The following is a 15,488-nucleotide window of genomic DNA, read 5'->3' on the forward strand; positions in this document are numbered from 1 at the left end:
AACATGCACTGGTGATTTTGAGAAGTGTTTCTCTTCGGTGATGTCTGAATGTCCTTGCAGCCTTGTGTTTTCAAACCTTTGGATTTTTACCAGTTTGATCGGTGAGAAGTGGCACCTGAAGGTAGTTTTCACTGGTCGTTTTGTCTTTATGGGGGAGTTCGAGCATCCTCCCCAACGTTCAAGGTCACATGAGTTTCCTGTTCCGAACTGTTTGTTCGTAACCTTTGCTTATTTTTCAGTTGAGTAGTTGGTCTTTTTCTTGAAAGCTCTTTCTGTATGAGGGAGCTTAGACCTTTGTAATGAGTAGCAAGTATCTTTTTCCCCACTTTGTCCCTTTGGACCTCACTTTGAGAAACACTCCTTTGGCTTGGCTGGGGGTGGGGATGAGGATTCAGCTGACGCTGTGGAGAATCCAGGAAAACAGTGCCACCCACGAGAACCTTCTGCCATGATAGAAATATTGAATACCTGTGGTATCTGAGAGGGGGGCCAGTAGCCACAGGTGCTTTGGAAATGTGAAATGTGGCTAGACTGTAAAATGGAATTTTTGTCTTTGTTTAATCAGCTTAAACGTAAGTAGCCATAAATAGCTGGTGGCTCCCCCCTCGGACAGTGCATATCCGGAGGACACACAAAATGATATTGTGTGTTTCCACAATCTGTACTGTAATTGTCATTGTGTGGCTTCCCAAAGTTAAATTATGCCTGCCCTGCATAGCAGAACTACCTACCATCTCAGGCCAGCTGAGGGGTTACTCCATTGAAAGCTGGGGACAGAAGAAACCATGGGCTGCCAGTAAAAACAAATGGAGACCAGTAGGTGCATAGGGCCTGGGTGTTGGCCGAGGTGACTCCAGAAAAAGGGACTAGCTTGTGTTCAGGCCCAGAGGTGAGACAGGATGTCATCTCAGGAACCACAGAGAGTTCTGTGTCAGTAAAGAATCATGGGCCAGGGGCCTTGGGAGAGGGCAAGGGGAGGCCTTGAAGCCGGTGAGTTCAGCCAGGTCGTGGACTCCAGAGGGAGATCCCTCCAGGGCTCCTCACTCATGAATCAGTTGGGGTTTGTCACAAGATCTCTCAGAGATTCAGGGAGCTGATAAACAGGAAACCCTTGATTCAGCAGTACGTGGCACACCATTCACAAGCCTGGAGAAGGAGCAGTGGGGAGTGGGTAAAGTGTTGTAGGCAAGAGCCCCACTCTGCTTTGCATTTTAGTGAGATTCTGGGCTCTTCAGCAAGGGAAAGAATCCTTTACCAGGACTGTAGGGGGTGGACAGTCTCCACCTTGCTCCTTTTCTTAGCATTTGCTCCTGCTGGAAAGAAATCTGCTGGAGCTGCTCTGAGGCCAGACCCCGCCCTCCCCCCATTCCTGACCTTAGCCCTGGGGGAGGTGAGAGCTAGCAAGAGGGAGGGTGCCCACTCCCACTGGCCTCACCGGCCTGCCCCACACAGGCCTGAGCCTGGGGAGAGGTGGGGCGCGGGGTAGGGGTGTTGTCTGGATGCCACAGTGGCCTGCTCCCCAGGGCTCCTGGTAGCCTCTCCTGCCTTCCCCTAAATTCTGTCCCACCCCAGCCACGTTGTTTGAGAGGCACGGGAACATGGCAAGAATACTATAGGAAACAAACACCCAGGTACCCTGCTCCTAGACTCACACATCCAGCATCTGCCGGGTTTGCCTTATCTGGCTTTGTTTTCTGCTGAATTGTGCACTTCGTCTTGACACTTTGCTCCTTATACGTCAGCAAGCATCTGCTAAGAATAAGGAGTTTCTCCTATAGAGTCATGATGCTGTTACCATACCTGAGGTGACTGTGCGTTGTAGGTATTTCCCAATCCCCTCTCCGTGGCCATGTCTACTAGGATTTCCCCGGTTGTCCTCAAAATGTTTTTCAAACTGGGATTCGTTCAAGGTACTTGTCTCTTTGGCCTATTTTTACCTCGTTGAGCCCTGTCTTTTCCCCTCACACAATGTGGTTTTTGTTTTTTGTTTTTTGTTTTTCACAAGCCGGGCTAGTTGTCTTGTAGAATGTCTCACACTCAGGATGTGATATCTTACTGCCTTTTGGCATTGTTTACTTTGTTCCTCTCTGCTTATATTTCTTGTAAACCAGAAATTAGGGCCTGAGCAGGGTTGGCAAACCATGGCCCCAGCCTCCTGTTTTTGCAAAGAAAGTTTTATTGGAACACGCTGTGCCCATTCATTTCTAGACTATCTATGGCTGCTTTTGCCACTGTGGCAGAGCTGAATACTTGTAACAGAGATCGTGTGGCCTACAAAGCCTAAAATATTTACTCCGTGGTGGTTTACAGGAGAAGTTCACAGACGTTTGGTCTTAGCTGGTATACTTAATAGTGCATCACATTGTTATGACCTTTTTTTTTTAACTTATTTATTTATGATAGTCAGATAGTCACACAGAGAGAGAGAGAGGCAGAGACACAGGCAGAGGGAGAAGCAGGCTCCATGCACTGGGAGCCCGATGTGGGATTCGATCCCAGGTCTCCAGGATCGTGCCCTGGGCCAAAGGCAGGTGCCAAACCGCTGCGCCACCCAGGGATCCCTGTTATGACCTTTTTAATGTAACTCTTACCATGTCATTTCTCTGCTTAGGATTCTGAGTGGCTTTACTTCCACTGGGGAGTAAACTCCAGAGTTTATGCCATATTCTTTTTTTTTTTTTTTTTTTTTTTTTGAGAGAAAGGGAAAGAGCGCAGAGGCTTGGGAGGAGCAGAGGGAGGACAAGCTGACTCTGCTCTGATTCCATGACCCTGAGATCATGACCTGAGTCGAAATCAAGAGTCAGGGATCCCTGGGTGGCACAGCGGTTTGGCGCCTGCCTTTGGCCCAGGGCACGATCCTGGAGACCCGGGATCGAATCCCACATTGGGCTCCCGGTGCATGGAGCCTGCTTCTCCCTCTGCCTATGGCTCTTTCTCTCTCTGTGACTATCATAAAAAAAAAAAAAAAGAAATCAAGAGTCAGATGCTCAACTGATTGAGCCACCCAGGGACCCCCCTCCTTTTTTAAAGTAGGTTCCAGTGTCTAGTGTGGAGCCCAAAGGGGGCTCAGACTCAGGACCTGAGATCAAGACCTGAGCTGAGATCAAGAGTCGGCCACTTAACCAGACTTGAACCACCCAGGCGCCCTAGTTTATGTCGTATTCTACAGAGTGCTACATGATCTGGTCTCTTCTACAGAATCATTTTTTTCCCTTTAAAAAAAAAAGATTTTTAGTTATTCATTTGAGACAGAGATAGAGCACGCACACATGAGCAGGGGCAGAGGGAGAAGCAGACTCCTTGCTGAGCAGGGAGCCTGACAACACAGGGCTTGATCCCAGGACCCTGGGATCATGTACCTGAGTCCAAGGCAGACGCTTAGCCAGTTGAACCACCCAGGCGCCCCCAGAATCATTTTCTATTGCTAGTTGCCTCACTTTAGTCACATTGATCTCTCTGCAATTCCTTAAACATGCTAGACACACTTTCTGCCTCAGGCTGCAGAATAGGACCAGCGCTGTGCCACCCTCACTAGAGCTCAGGGCCTTGGCCATGGTGGGGAACAGAGGAGGAAGCGGCTGGCCCAGGCTGCCCCCATGGAATTGCATGTACTGGTGCCTTTTCTCTTCTCCATCCCCTCTGCCACCTGGCACCCTTGGCCTGGAGGACTGCCATAGACTCCTGATGCTTCCTCTCCCTACCCACAATCCACATCCCACTGTAGCTGCAGACTTGAAACAGAAATTAGATCCCGTCATCCCCCGCACAAACCCTTTAGCGGCTTCCCAGGCCATGAAGGATGAAGACATCCGTCCCTAACACAATGCTGTGTGGAGCCCAGTCCATTCTGGGCTGGTCCTCTCTCCTGCCCTTGTCTCCTCAGTTCCTCTCTCTGTCACCCCAGCAAGGCTGGCACCTACCAGGCCTTCTGCGCACACCCCAGGCTTCCCGGCTTCACCCTCAGCACCAGAATGCAGGCCTGGCACACTGAAAGTGCTCAGGAAGTATTCACTAGCCGGCTAGGTGAGTTCTCACTCCAGCCCTTTGAGGTGTTTGCTCCATGCCAGGCACTGCCCTAAGCACTTTTTGTCTCCTGCTCATTTTGTCCTTACACACACAACCCCCTGGTCCCAGCCCTACATGTCAGCCAACTGAGGCACGGGAAAGTCAGATGGCCCGGCATTGCCACCAGGAAGGGAAGACCCAGGGCTCATGCCAGGCCATTGGCTCCAGAGTCTGCTTTTCAGCCAATGTGTCATGCCCTGATGCATGGGAGGCAGATGAGAAGTGATGTCTTACAGGGCCCCACAGCAGTTTGCCGTGGACTTGAGCTCCGGGCCCAGAGGCCTCCTCCTGAGCAGGTCTGCATTCCGCTTAGTGCTGCTGGGGGAGCAGGGCTCCCCCCGATGTGCTTCCCATGGCCCCAGAGCCCACATGAAGGATGAGAAGCTACCCGAAAGTACTCAGTTGACAGAAGTGCTTCGAGGGCGGTAGGGACACGTGGGTTTGTGACCTGCAGCTTCTGCTGACAGGCTGTGTAATTGGTCAGTTGCTTGTGTCTCCGTGCCTCCAGTCGCCCCGTTTATAGAATGAGGTGAGTAGCAGTACCTACTTGGGAGGGTTGTGGGCCAACTCAGGTTTATGGCACATAAAGCACCTGTGTAGCTTCTGGCCACAGTGTGCTCCAAGAGCCACAGCATTTCTATTGCTGTCTGGTGAGGGAGGCCCCTCTCACAACAGTGGCCAAGGTCAGAACTCCCAGTGGGTGGCTTTCCTTCACTCCCGCCCCAGCTCCATGGCATCAGTGTCCCTTATTCCCTGAGTCTTCTGTGAGAGGGCCCTGCTTAATCTCCCGGGCCTCATCTGGGAAGGAAGCTAATTCTCATCAGGGAGTGGCGGCATGGTGCCAGGAGTACAAGGGCCAGGGTGTGAGTCTCAGCTTTGCCACCTTCTGTTTGCATGACCCCCACAAGTGACTCCATCTCTATGTGCCTTGATTTCCACATCAGAAATGTCCCCCTCTCTCTAGTGTTCTCTGTGAGTATGGAAGAAGCTTTTTTTTTTTTTTTTTTTCCCATCATGTCTCTGGGGGAAGGGGATTGGTTCCCCTGGGAGCTCTCCTTTGACGGGTGGAAGGCACAGCAGCCCCAGCTCTGGGGTGGGAGCTCCCCTCTGCCCCAGACACACCATGTTGCAAACCCTTAAGGAGTATCCTGGACAGAGGCCCTTGCTTTTTCTCTGGAATTCTGTGCTGCAACTTTGCAATCTTGGTCCAGTTGGAACAGGATTGGGGGCTTGTCTGGCAGCAGGAGAGCCCCAGTTACCCCTGCACAACCTCCTCCATGTCTGTGGGTTCCTTGGCTTCCTGTGGGCCTGGGCATCATGAACCAGGGTGGATGGGTTGGGTCCAGACCTCACCCAGCATCTTGAACACCTTCCTTGAACACTTCCTGTGTGCTGTGCTCTATACATAGTGGCTCACCTGCACCTCAGTGTCCCTAGTCTATTGAGGAGGGGTCATCTGGCCCTGGTGGCAGAGTTGCTGTTTGAGCCCATGCATCTCATCACCAGCTCTGCGGCCCAGAGAGGCCCCTTGGTTCTGCTTCCAGTGTTTCCATGGTGTGGATGAACCATCATTTGTTTATCCAGGCTTCTGTTGATGGACTGTGTTCTCCTCCCTTATAAACAGATGATGGCACACTTTGCATCTTAGCCTTCAACTTGCTTTTTTTCGTGTGACGATCTCTTAAGATCTCTATATGTGAGATATATACATATTTTATTCTTTCTAATGTCTTTTAGGAGATGGGTAATTTATTTTTTTTCTATTCTTTTCAGGCTCCATGTCTAGCATGGAGTCCAGCGTGGGGCTTGAACTCACAACCTGAGATCAAGACCTAGGCTGAAGAGTCAGATGCTTTAACCAACTGAGCCCCCGACCCCCCAAGGTGCCCCAGTGATTTGTTTTCTTTTCAATCCATGGTTATACCTGAAGTCAGCATTTAAAATTTTCTTTTTTTTTTTCAAGCATTTAAAATTTTTAAGAGAGGGCAGCCCAGGTGGCTCAGCGGTTTAGCGCTGCCTTCAGCCCAGGGCGTGATCCTGGAGACCTAGGATCGAGTCCCACGTCCGGCTCCATGCAGGAGTTCCCTCTGCCTATGTCTCTGCCTCTCTCTCTCTCTCCTCTGTGTCTCTCATGAATAAATAAATAAATCTTTAAATAAAAATTTCTAAGAGGACGATTATGATCTGATAAAGTGTACCATGGGATGTGCCACCCCTTTCCCATTTTCTGAAAAATAGAAATATGAATTCAGGGTTAGGGATTTATACTGTAATTTGTCCCAAAGAGGTCATGGGTTAAAACAAGTTGAGAAATGGCAGCCTGAGGTGTTGGCTCAGAGAGGGAAGAGGCCACTGTTGTTCTGCCTGCATGTGTGCTGGGCCTTGGTATAATCTGTGTGGGTGCTCATTGGGTCTCCATGTGTACCCGTCCTGGGTATGATCCGTCTGGGTGTGCACTGAGCCTCTGTGTGCACTGAGTCTGGGGCCTCTTGAACTTTGGCCGCCTTGCTCACTGATTCCCCGGATACCTGCAGAGTGCCTGCTCAGGTGCTGCCTTGTACCACATACCAGTAGATGAAATCCCTGCCCTCGTGGGCCTGACATACGTGTTCTGGGGCCCCCAGATCCAGCCCAGGAATGGCCAGTGTGCTGGCACTTGATGTTGGTGCTGGCAGTATTCACACATCTGTCTTATGAAGCACCATCTCCTGTGAGCAAGGTCACTTTGAGACTTGGATCTTCTGGGTGTGAACCGGGGCCTCCGGTGGTGACTGCTTGGTTCAGCAAGCCCAGGAACTAAGCAAGAATGGCCCTGCCCTTCGATTCTGAAAGATCACAGGCCCTCTGTGATTTCCAGCTGCCAGGCTCACAGGACCCACTGTGTTTTTCTTGACTTTTATTTTTTAAACCTGTGCTTCAGTTTCCCCATCTGTAATGCAAAAGGAGAGGGGAGTGCTCTGGGAGTGTTGGCGATTGGGGGACAGCAGAATGAGACTCCTCCTTGCCCCTGACTCCCAGTTCCCCTCCCTGGAGGCAGCCAGGCCCTGTGTCAAGCACATCCTTCCAGAGACGTCCATGCTAGTGTGTACACATGTGCCTGTGCACATATTCCTTTTGTTTCTAAGTCCTATAGTGTGACACTCAGCACTGTTCTACACCTTCTTTTTGTCCCTTAAGATGTCCGAGGTCATCTCAAGTCCGTATATAGATCTCCCTCCTTTTTCTGAGCTGCAGGGCGCCCCTTGCATAGATGTTTCACACACATTCCCTGAACTTCCCAGCACCTGGGAAGCTCAGTCCTGTGGCCACCCTTTGGTAAACCCAGTCAAGATAGACCACCAACCATAAGATGCACCCAGATTCCAGCAGTTATCACAACATGGGAAGATGTGTGCCGTGGGGCTGCTGGACTGTCTGCAGTAGCTCTAGTGCTCTTGGGACATGATGGCGTGGAGGCTTAGCACAGCCCAGCAGGGTGGCCCCGGCTCCCAGGCCACTTGCTCTCTGAATGACCTTGGCCAGGGGCCTCAGTGGCTCAGGAGTGCAGGCAGTTTCCCCTGCTGCCTGGGGCTGGAGCTGATTCTGGAAGATGTGTGGCTGACTGGCCAGTCTCCCTGAGGCTTATCTGTGATTTGGGAAGTTACCTGCTTGTGCTCTTTGAATTTTTTCCTTCTCAGTGTGCTTTTTATCTTTCTCGCTGTTCACGTGGTGGCTGTTTTATAGACACAGAATCCGTGGAGGGTTCAACATATACTGGGTTGAGCCACCTAAAATTGTGTAGTGAGTCAGACATGGGAGGGGAATGGAAAATTGAGTATCATTCAGCCTCCTCCTTTCTTTTTTGTGGCCTCTGGTTGTTTTCACTTATTTCTCCTAGATCTATCTTCCCTTTCTAGAGACAGAATGGTTTGCAAGTATCCAAAGAAAGTTATTTCCGAGCAAGTTCTACATCGTGAGTGACAGAAATAGTTTATTCTTAAACCAGGCTCCTTTTGGCTGCTTCCTTGTCTGCCACCTTCTGTTTTCTGTCCCTGTCCCACTAGGAACCCCTGTCCCAGAGCCCTCCTGGCAGACAGCCTCCTCCCTGCAGTGATCTTGCCATGTGAGATCTTCAGCTTCTTTTGGCTAATGAATTCTTTCTTCCTTTTACTCTTGGTTTGTTTTTACAAAACATTGTGCTTGTCATTTGTTTGGGAGGAACCCCGAGGAGCACTGTGTTTCCCTTATTCCAGAGTCGGGTGGTGGCTCGTTTTCAAGGGGCTGTGAGGGAAGATGGTCTCCCTGCTTGGGTCATTTGATTACTGCTCACTTCAGGTGGCTCTCAGGCCAGGCCCCTCCTAGGACATAGATAATAGTCTTATTCTGCGCTGGCCCTCTTTTATGCACTGCAGCCAGAGGATCTGTAAAATTTCAGTCCTGTCCCATCAGCTCACCCTAACCTCAGACAGATCTCTTCAGAATGCTCAAGGGCGTTTGGTCATTTGCTCCCCTTGGAGGGGATGGGGCTCTATCCTTCTTGCCCAGGCTCCCTGGGAATCACGGCTCTTCTGATGTGTCCCTCACAGGGAGGAGTGGATGCGGGCTATTCAGATGGTCGCCAACAGCCTCAAGCAGCGGGGCCCGGGTGAGGACCCCATGGACTATAAGTGTGGCTCTCCCAGTGACCCTTCTGCGGCTGAGGAGATGGAAGTGGCAGTTAGCAAGGCTCGGGCCAAGGTGGTAAGTGCTGGGGGGCGGGGGAGGGCAGGCCGCCAGTCTGTGAGCACCCCTCTCCTCACCAACACTGGTTTTGCCACCCTTGGTTTCCATACAGAGGGTGCAAGGGTGCAAGGGTGCAGCAGGGACACTTCATGACCGCCCCATAGGCTGGGTGATGTCTGGGGGTGCTGGCGTACCACAGGGCTGTTCTTTGTCCCTGTGAGGGGAGCCACATCCACAGAGATTGTGAAGACCTGTCTAACCCCATATCTCTGCCTCCCGGGGTCCCCTGCCTGGGAGAGCCTTGGTCTGAAGGCCACTTCAGAGCAAACAGTTGCTGCCCAGAGCCTCATTCCTGAGCATTTTGGCAACAGTGTCCTTCAATTCTTCCTTTCTCTTTGTTAAAATGTCCTCCCATGGGCCACATGCCAAGCACTGACTGCTCCACTCTCTCCCCCTCCTGGGCAGACCATGAATGACTTCGACTATCTCAAACTTCTGGGCAAGGGCACCTTTGGCAAAGTGATTCTGGTGCGGGAAAAGGCCAGTGGCCGCTACTACGCCATGAAGATCCTGCGGAAGGAAGTTATCATTGCCAAGGTGGGAGCCCTGGGGAGGGGGGGCGCTGGCTGGCCTCTGTGGTGGGGACCAAGCTCCTCTGTGCCTTCGGGGAGCCTGAGGCCACCCACCCCACCCTCTGGGTGCCCGGGGGCCTAAGATGGAGAGTCTGACTGGGCCTCACCCAGCAGGCGCTATCAGGGCCTGATAGCAGATCTCTTGTGGCCGAATGGGCCAGTGGGGAGGCCTTAAGGGTAGGAGGCTGGGCCAGAATGGAATTCTGTTCCTTTTTTTTCCCCTTTAAAGTTTTTAAAATGGAAAATTCCTGACATACACAAAGCGTCTAAAAGAAAAATAAATACAGTGGGCTCCCATGTAGCCAACAGCCAATGTCTACAATTGTCAACATTTGATCCGTCTTGTTTCATTAGCTCTGTCCTCCCCTTTGTTTGTTCTGGAGTATTTTAAGGCATGTTCTAGACATCGTATCATTTTACTTAGGTATGTATCTTTAACAGATGGAAATTTTAAGGATTATAATGGAACTATGATCTCATCAAGGAAAACTAATAGCCCCCTATGTGATTGGTCCAAGGCAGGCTTCTTCAGCCTCAGCATTATCGGCCTCGGGGGCCTGATCATTCTTTGCAATGGGGCTGTCCAGTGCCCTGGCCTTCACCCCTAAAGCCACTAGCACCAAATTATGACCATCGAAAATGTCTTCAGGGGTGCCTGGGTGGCTCAGTCAGTTAAGCATCTGCCTTCAGCTCAAGTCATGATCCCAGGATCCTGGGATCAAGTCTCCATCAGGCTCCTTACTCAGCAGGGAGTCTGCTTCTCCCTCTCCCTCTGCTGCTCTGCCTGCTAGTGCTTGCTCATGCTCTCTCTCTCTCTCTTTCTCTGTCAAATAAAATCGTTAAAAAAAATGTCTTAAGACATGATCAGTGTCTCCTGGGGATGGACACCCCAGGAAGAGCCAGTGTCTTCGTACTGCAGGCAGTTCAGGACTTTTTAGCAGCTCTCTGGGGGCTTGCTTTGTGCACAGATATCAGACTTGAGCCCATGTTAGAGTGGTGTACAGGGCCTGTGAAGCCCGTGCTGGGCCCACCCCCAAGTTTCTGTTTTGGTGGATCTGGGAGGGGCCTGAGAATGTGCATTTCTCCCAAATTCCCAGGCAGCATGATGCTGCCAGTATAGGGACCACACGCTGGGAATCACTGGTCTCAGCTGGAGTCCTGATCAGATCCACTTCCTTTTTTCAGCAGTAACACTTAATAGGTGGTGATTCCCACTGCCTGTGATGTCACCTCAAGGGTTTTACAGTGTCTGCTTGTCTCTCCATAGGGATGCAAAAATTGGCCAGTGGGCTTAACAGGTGATATAGTTCAATCCCTGTGTCATAAAGTCCCCATTGACTTCACCACATGGCTTTGAGAGTGAGCCACTGATTGGCCTTGTCTAGGGCCATTCTTGCTTTTTTTCTTCAAGATTTATTTATTTGAGAGAGAAAGTATGAGTGAGAGGAGAGGCAGAGGGAGAGAATCTTCAAGTAGATCCCTGTTGAGCAGGGAGCCCTACGAGGGGCTGGATCTCACAACCCATGAAACCATGATCTGAGCTAAAACCCAGAGTCAGATGCTTAACTCACTGAGCACCCCCTGGCACCCCAGGGCCATTATTTCAGTCTGGCTTGCAGATGGCACTGTTGCCCTCCTGCCATTCTCCGTGTAGCGGCTAGGAATGGAAGTGCATTTCACCGAAGCATTGCCCCCCATCCCTCAGGTGGGGGCAGGGTGGGGGTGGCATTGCCCTCCAGCCCCTTACGCAGCCTCTGTTTGCAGGATGAAGTCGCCCACACGGTCACCGAGAGCCGCGTCCTCCAGAACACCAGGCACCCATTCCTCACCGTGAGTGGTTCTTCCCTCTCAGGCAGGGCCTGGCCTTCCCTGTATGCCATGCAGGACCTGCTTTAGTCGGAGCTCAGGAAAAGAGCCCAACCCTGCCACCCTGAAGCATGGACTTAGTGTCGGCCAAGTGGCCAGGGCCAGGTGGTATTGGGCTCCCTAGATGGCTTGAACCAAATCCTAGGGGTGGCAGCTTCTTCATAGACGGTGGCTTCATGGCAGTGCTTCAGCTGACTGATGGTACCACATTACGGGATGCCTCCAGAACAACATGACTACTCTTTATCAGTTAGAGGCCTTTAGGCCAGCTGGTCAAAGCGGGAACATTATTTTTTTTGTCTGTTTTTAAATGTGACCCTGGAAGATGTATTCTTATGCTGCCTGTCAGGTTAGTCTGAGGAGGCACCTCTTTGGGCTCCAGTCTCCATCAAGGCCAGCAGCCATCAGTTAAGTGGACCAGGTGGAGGATGGCTTTGGGATGGGTTGTTTCCTTAGCTCAGCTGCTAACCAGGTGTCGTATTAAGCCCTGGCACTTGTTCAGTTGAAATTATGTGAGGTATTTTGATGTAGAAGACAGAGAATAGTAGATTTGTTATGAGCAAAGGGGTCACTCAGGGGTTCCCTAAGGAACTTTCTGTAGGGCTCCTTAGAGCATAGTTTGAGAACTGCTATTTATTGGCAGATCACTTGTCCATCCTGTCTTTAGGGTTGGCTCCCAAGCCACTGCCAGTTCCTGTCCAGGAAATGTGTGTGCACGCACATGTGTGGGTACGTGCATGCAACACACCTGGCTGTGGAGCAGAGCGGTAAAACAGCTCTGGTTGCTCAGAACCAAATGTCTCCCTGGCCATGCCTCGCAGAAGCTTTAGTTGAAGGCTGAAGACAGCATCCTTCAGCCCAGTACCCCCTTCCCTGTTCTCAGGGCCACAGGCTCACTCATGTACCCCAAAAGGCAAAGCTGAAGTTTGAGCCCCCGCTGCCAGGGTGGCGGGGGGTACCTGCAGAATCAGCAGAGCGCCTGCCTTCTTCCCAACTCCCACCCTGGCCACCTTCCTGTCCCACAGGCCCTGAAGTACGCCTTCCAGACCCATGACCGCTTGTGCTTCGTGATGGAGTATGCCAATGGTGGTGAGGTGGGTGGCAGCCCCCCAGCCAGGGCTCCTACGTCTCCTTCCCAGGTGTTGGGGGTGGAGGGGAACTGTGGGTGAGATGGAGGGGGTGGAGGAGGCCTTGCTGGGTATCACTTTGTCTCCCCCTCCCTCCCTTGAGGCAGGCATCAGAACCTTCATTTTACAGGCAAGGAAACTGAGGCCCAGAGAGGTTAAGTGACTTGCCCAGGTTCACCCAGCTAGTGAGTCGGGGGCTGCAGGATGCATACCCAGGCCCCGAGGTGTGGAGAGGACTGTGGGTGGGTGACCAGCAGGCTACGGAGGGTGCCCTGAAAGGCTGCAAGGAAAATGGGGTGCGGGAGCACAGGCCGGTCAGTGCTCTGCTTTCCCCATGCTCTCCTGCTGGGAGTCCGTCACTTGTCAATGGGCCGCTGCTCTGGCTCAGACTCACCTGCTCCTCATCCCTCACACTCTTCTCTCTGCACACAGGCATCACCCTCTGGCTCCTTGTTGGCTTCATCTATCCCATCTGTCTCACGGCTTGTTGTCACTTGCTCCTGACCTGCGTTCCTGTGCGTTCTCACTGTCACTCCCTCGTTCCTGTTTCCTCATACCATCCTGCTGTCCCCGCTTACTCTCCCCTTGGCACCTCCTGACTCCTTCTCTCTTCCTGCCTCACTCTGTGTTTTCCTCACGAGAGTTCTTCCCTGCTTGCCGTCTCTCACTTGGTTCTTCTCGCTGTCACTTGGAGGTTCATGGAGTAGGTGTCATCGCGTCACTGGGCTGGGTGTTGGGGGCCGGTGGGCAGGGTCCTGTTTTTCACTCCTCTGGGCTAAGTTCTGACCTCCTGCCCCGTCCCTCCTCTGGCAGCTGTTTTTCCACCTGTCCCGGGAGCGTGTCTTCACGGAGGAGCGGGCTCGCTTTTATGGCGCAGAGATCGTCTCTGCCCTCGAGTATTTGCATTCGAGGGACGTGGTATACCGTGACATCAAGGTGAGTGTGTGGCTGCCTCCTGGCCCGTGGCACTTGTAGGTCTCGCACCAGGGAAGCCAAACAGAGGCCCTCGACCCAGACGTCCCCCTCCAGGGAGCGTCTACCTCAGGGGTGTTCCCTAGTCCACCTTGCTGTGGGACACCCACCCTCCTGCCTAGGCCCTAGGGGGCGGTTCCACGGTGAGCGGCCCTGCGGGCCTTTCGGAGCCTCTAGCGAACACATACCTCTGTGTAGGGAGCTGGGAGGGGTGGGGGGGCGTCATAGGAGTCCAAGCACATGGGAGATCGTTCGGCAGAAGCCACCAAAGCTGACTGCATACCCTGTGAGCCAGCCATTCTGCCCGCAGTTTCTGCATGACAGGAACAGGTACCTGCGTCCACCTCAGAGGGGGAAGTGACCCGGTGTTGCTGTTGGGGAAGGGCTGGAATGCGCTGCGGCCACACGGCAGCCTCTGTGCAGATGCCCCTCTCAGGCTCACGTTGAGGGGAAGCCAGGACGGACCATATGAGTCTGTGTTGTTTGTTGAGGGGTTTGTCGGGGGCATACTTAGGTGGGGAAGCTGTAAAGAACAGCAAAGGAGTAAAGTGTTTTCTCAGTGGTGGGGATGGTTGGTAACTGGGAAGGGGCACAGGGGTCTGGTAATGGGCCCTTGAGCTAGCGGAGCTTACACAGAGGCCCACCAGATTGCCCATTTGGGTAGTTTGTTTATTTATTTTTTAAAAAGATTTTATTTATTCATGAGAGACACAGAAAGAAAGGCAGACACACAGGCAGAGGGAGAAGCAGGCTCCACGCAGGGAGCCCGACGTTAGACTTGATCCCAGGTCTCCAGGATCACGCCCTGGGCTGAAGGCGGCGCTAAACCGCTGAGCCACCCAGGCTGCCCCATGGGTTAAGTTTAGTTCAAGTGGAAGAAGGAGGGCACCTCGCTGGCTCAGTGGGCAGAGCATGCGACTGCTGATCTGGGGGTCCTGAGTTTAAGCCCCAAGTTGGCCATAGAGCTTACTTTAAAAAAAAAAAAAAGTGGAGGAAGAGAGCTAGTGTTGCTCACACGCCAGTTGGGGAAGCTGCAGCCCACATTTGGAGGAGCAGGCTGGCAGGGCCTGTCTCCCATCTCTCCCTGTCCTGGCTTTTTTCCAGCTGCTCTAGGGGCTGGCCTCCCTCAGCCTCAAGGGCTTAACCTTGTGCTGGGGGTATGCCCAGTGCCCGGCCTGGAGCCCCTGGTGTGACAGCTACCACAGCAGCCTGTCGCCCTCCCGGGGAGTGACTATGGTGTGTGGGATTCGAGGGCAGGAAGCCTTGGAAGGACGCGGCCCTGATAGGGTGACTTTTCCCACAGCTGGAAAACCTCATGCTGGACAAAGATGGCCATATCAAGATCACTGACTTCGGCCTGTGCAAAGAGGGCATCAGTGATGGGGCCACCATGAAAACCTTCTGTGGGACGCCTGAGTACCTGGCACCCGAGGTGCCTGAGGCTGGAGCTCCCCAGGGCGTGTGAGGCCAAGGGAGGAGGGGCCCTCGGACCTGTGTTTCCCCAGCCCAGACCCTGTGAGGAGCGGTTCCCATTCCTCAGATGGCCCTCCGCTGCCAGAGGCAGCACCCCATCCCTTCCTGGGTCCCCCACAGCCCCAGGGCGGTGGGGGGCGACCCCTCATTGCCCCTCCCTGCTCAGGTGCTGGAAGACAACGACTACGGCCGCGCGGTGGACTGGTGGGGGCTGGGCGTGGTCATGTACGAGATGATGTGCGGCCGCCTGCCCTTCTACAACCAGGACCACGAGCGCCTCTTCGAGCTCATCCTCATGGAGGAGATCCGCTTCCCGCGCACACTCAGCCCCGAGGCCAAGTCCCTGCTTGCCGGGCTGCTTAAGAAGGACCCCAAGCAGAGGTGAGGGCTGGGGTCTGTCCTGCCCAGCCCGGTGCCACCTGCTGCCATTGCCCCCGCAGCCAGTGGTCCATGCAGCCTGCACCTAGGGAGTCCTCTCTTGGGGCCAGACGTGCCCTTAGCACTCTGCCCGCACTGCCCGGTTGTTTGGGGACACAGCAGGCAGCCCACCCTCCTGGCTTCTGTTCTGGACTCAGAGTCTGGTCCTGTGAGCCCCCTTCCCTGTGCCGCGGTTTTCTCCTCTGCGAAGTGCTCTGTGGCCAGGACAGAATCA

General features: G+C 53.1%; 1 protein-coding gene across 6 annotated transcripts in view; it reads left to right on the forward strand.

The window, feature by feature from the left end:
* Nucleotides 1-15,488, forward strand: part of AKT2 (AKT serine/threonine kinase 2) — a 50,507-nt gene that overhangs the window by 30,739 nt on the left and 4,280 nt on the right. For all 6 annotated transcript variants that reach the window (XM_049095183.1, XM_049095170.1, XM_049095186.1 and 3 more), the window contains 7 exons: nt 8,635-8,784; nt 9,232-9,363; nt 11,163-11,228; nt 12,290-12,358; nt 13,205-13,327; nt 14,667-14,795; nt 15,003-15,217. In XM_049095183.1, coding sequence (XP_048951140.1) covers nt 8,635-8,784; nt 9,232-9,363; nt 11,163-11,228; nt 12,290-12,358; nt 13,205-13,327; nt 14,667-14,795; nt 15,003-15,217 — 884 coding nt within the window. The remainder of the gene's footprint in view (nt 1-8,634; nt 8,785-9,231; nt 9,364-11,162; nt 11,229-12,289; nt 12,359-13,204; nt 13,328-14,666; nt 14,796-15,002; nt 15,218-15,488) is intronic.

Source organism: Canis lupus, chromosome 1 (assembly GCF_003254725.2).
Source record: "Canis lupus dingo isolate Sandy chromosome 1, ASM325472v2, whole genome shotgun sequence".
NCBI classification, from domain to species: Eukaryota; Metazoa; Chordata; class Mammalia; order Carnivora; family Canidae; genus Canis; species Canis lupus.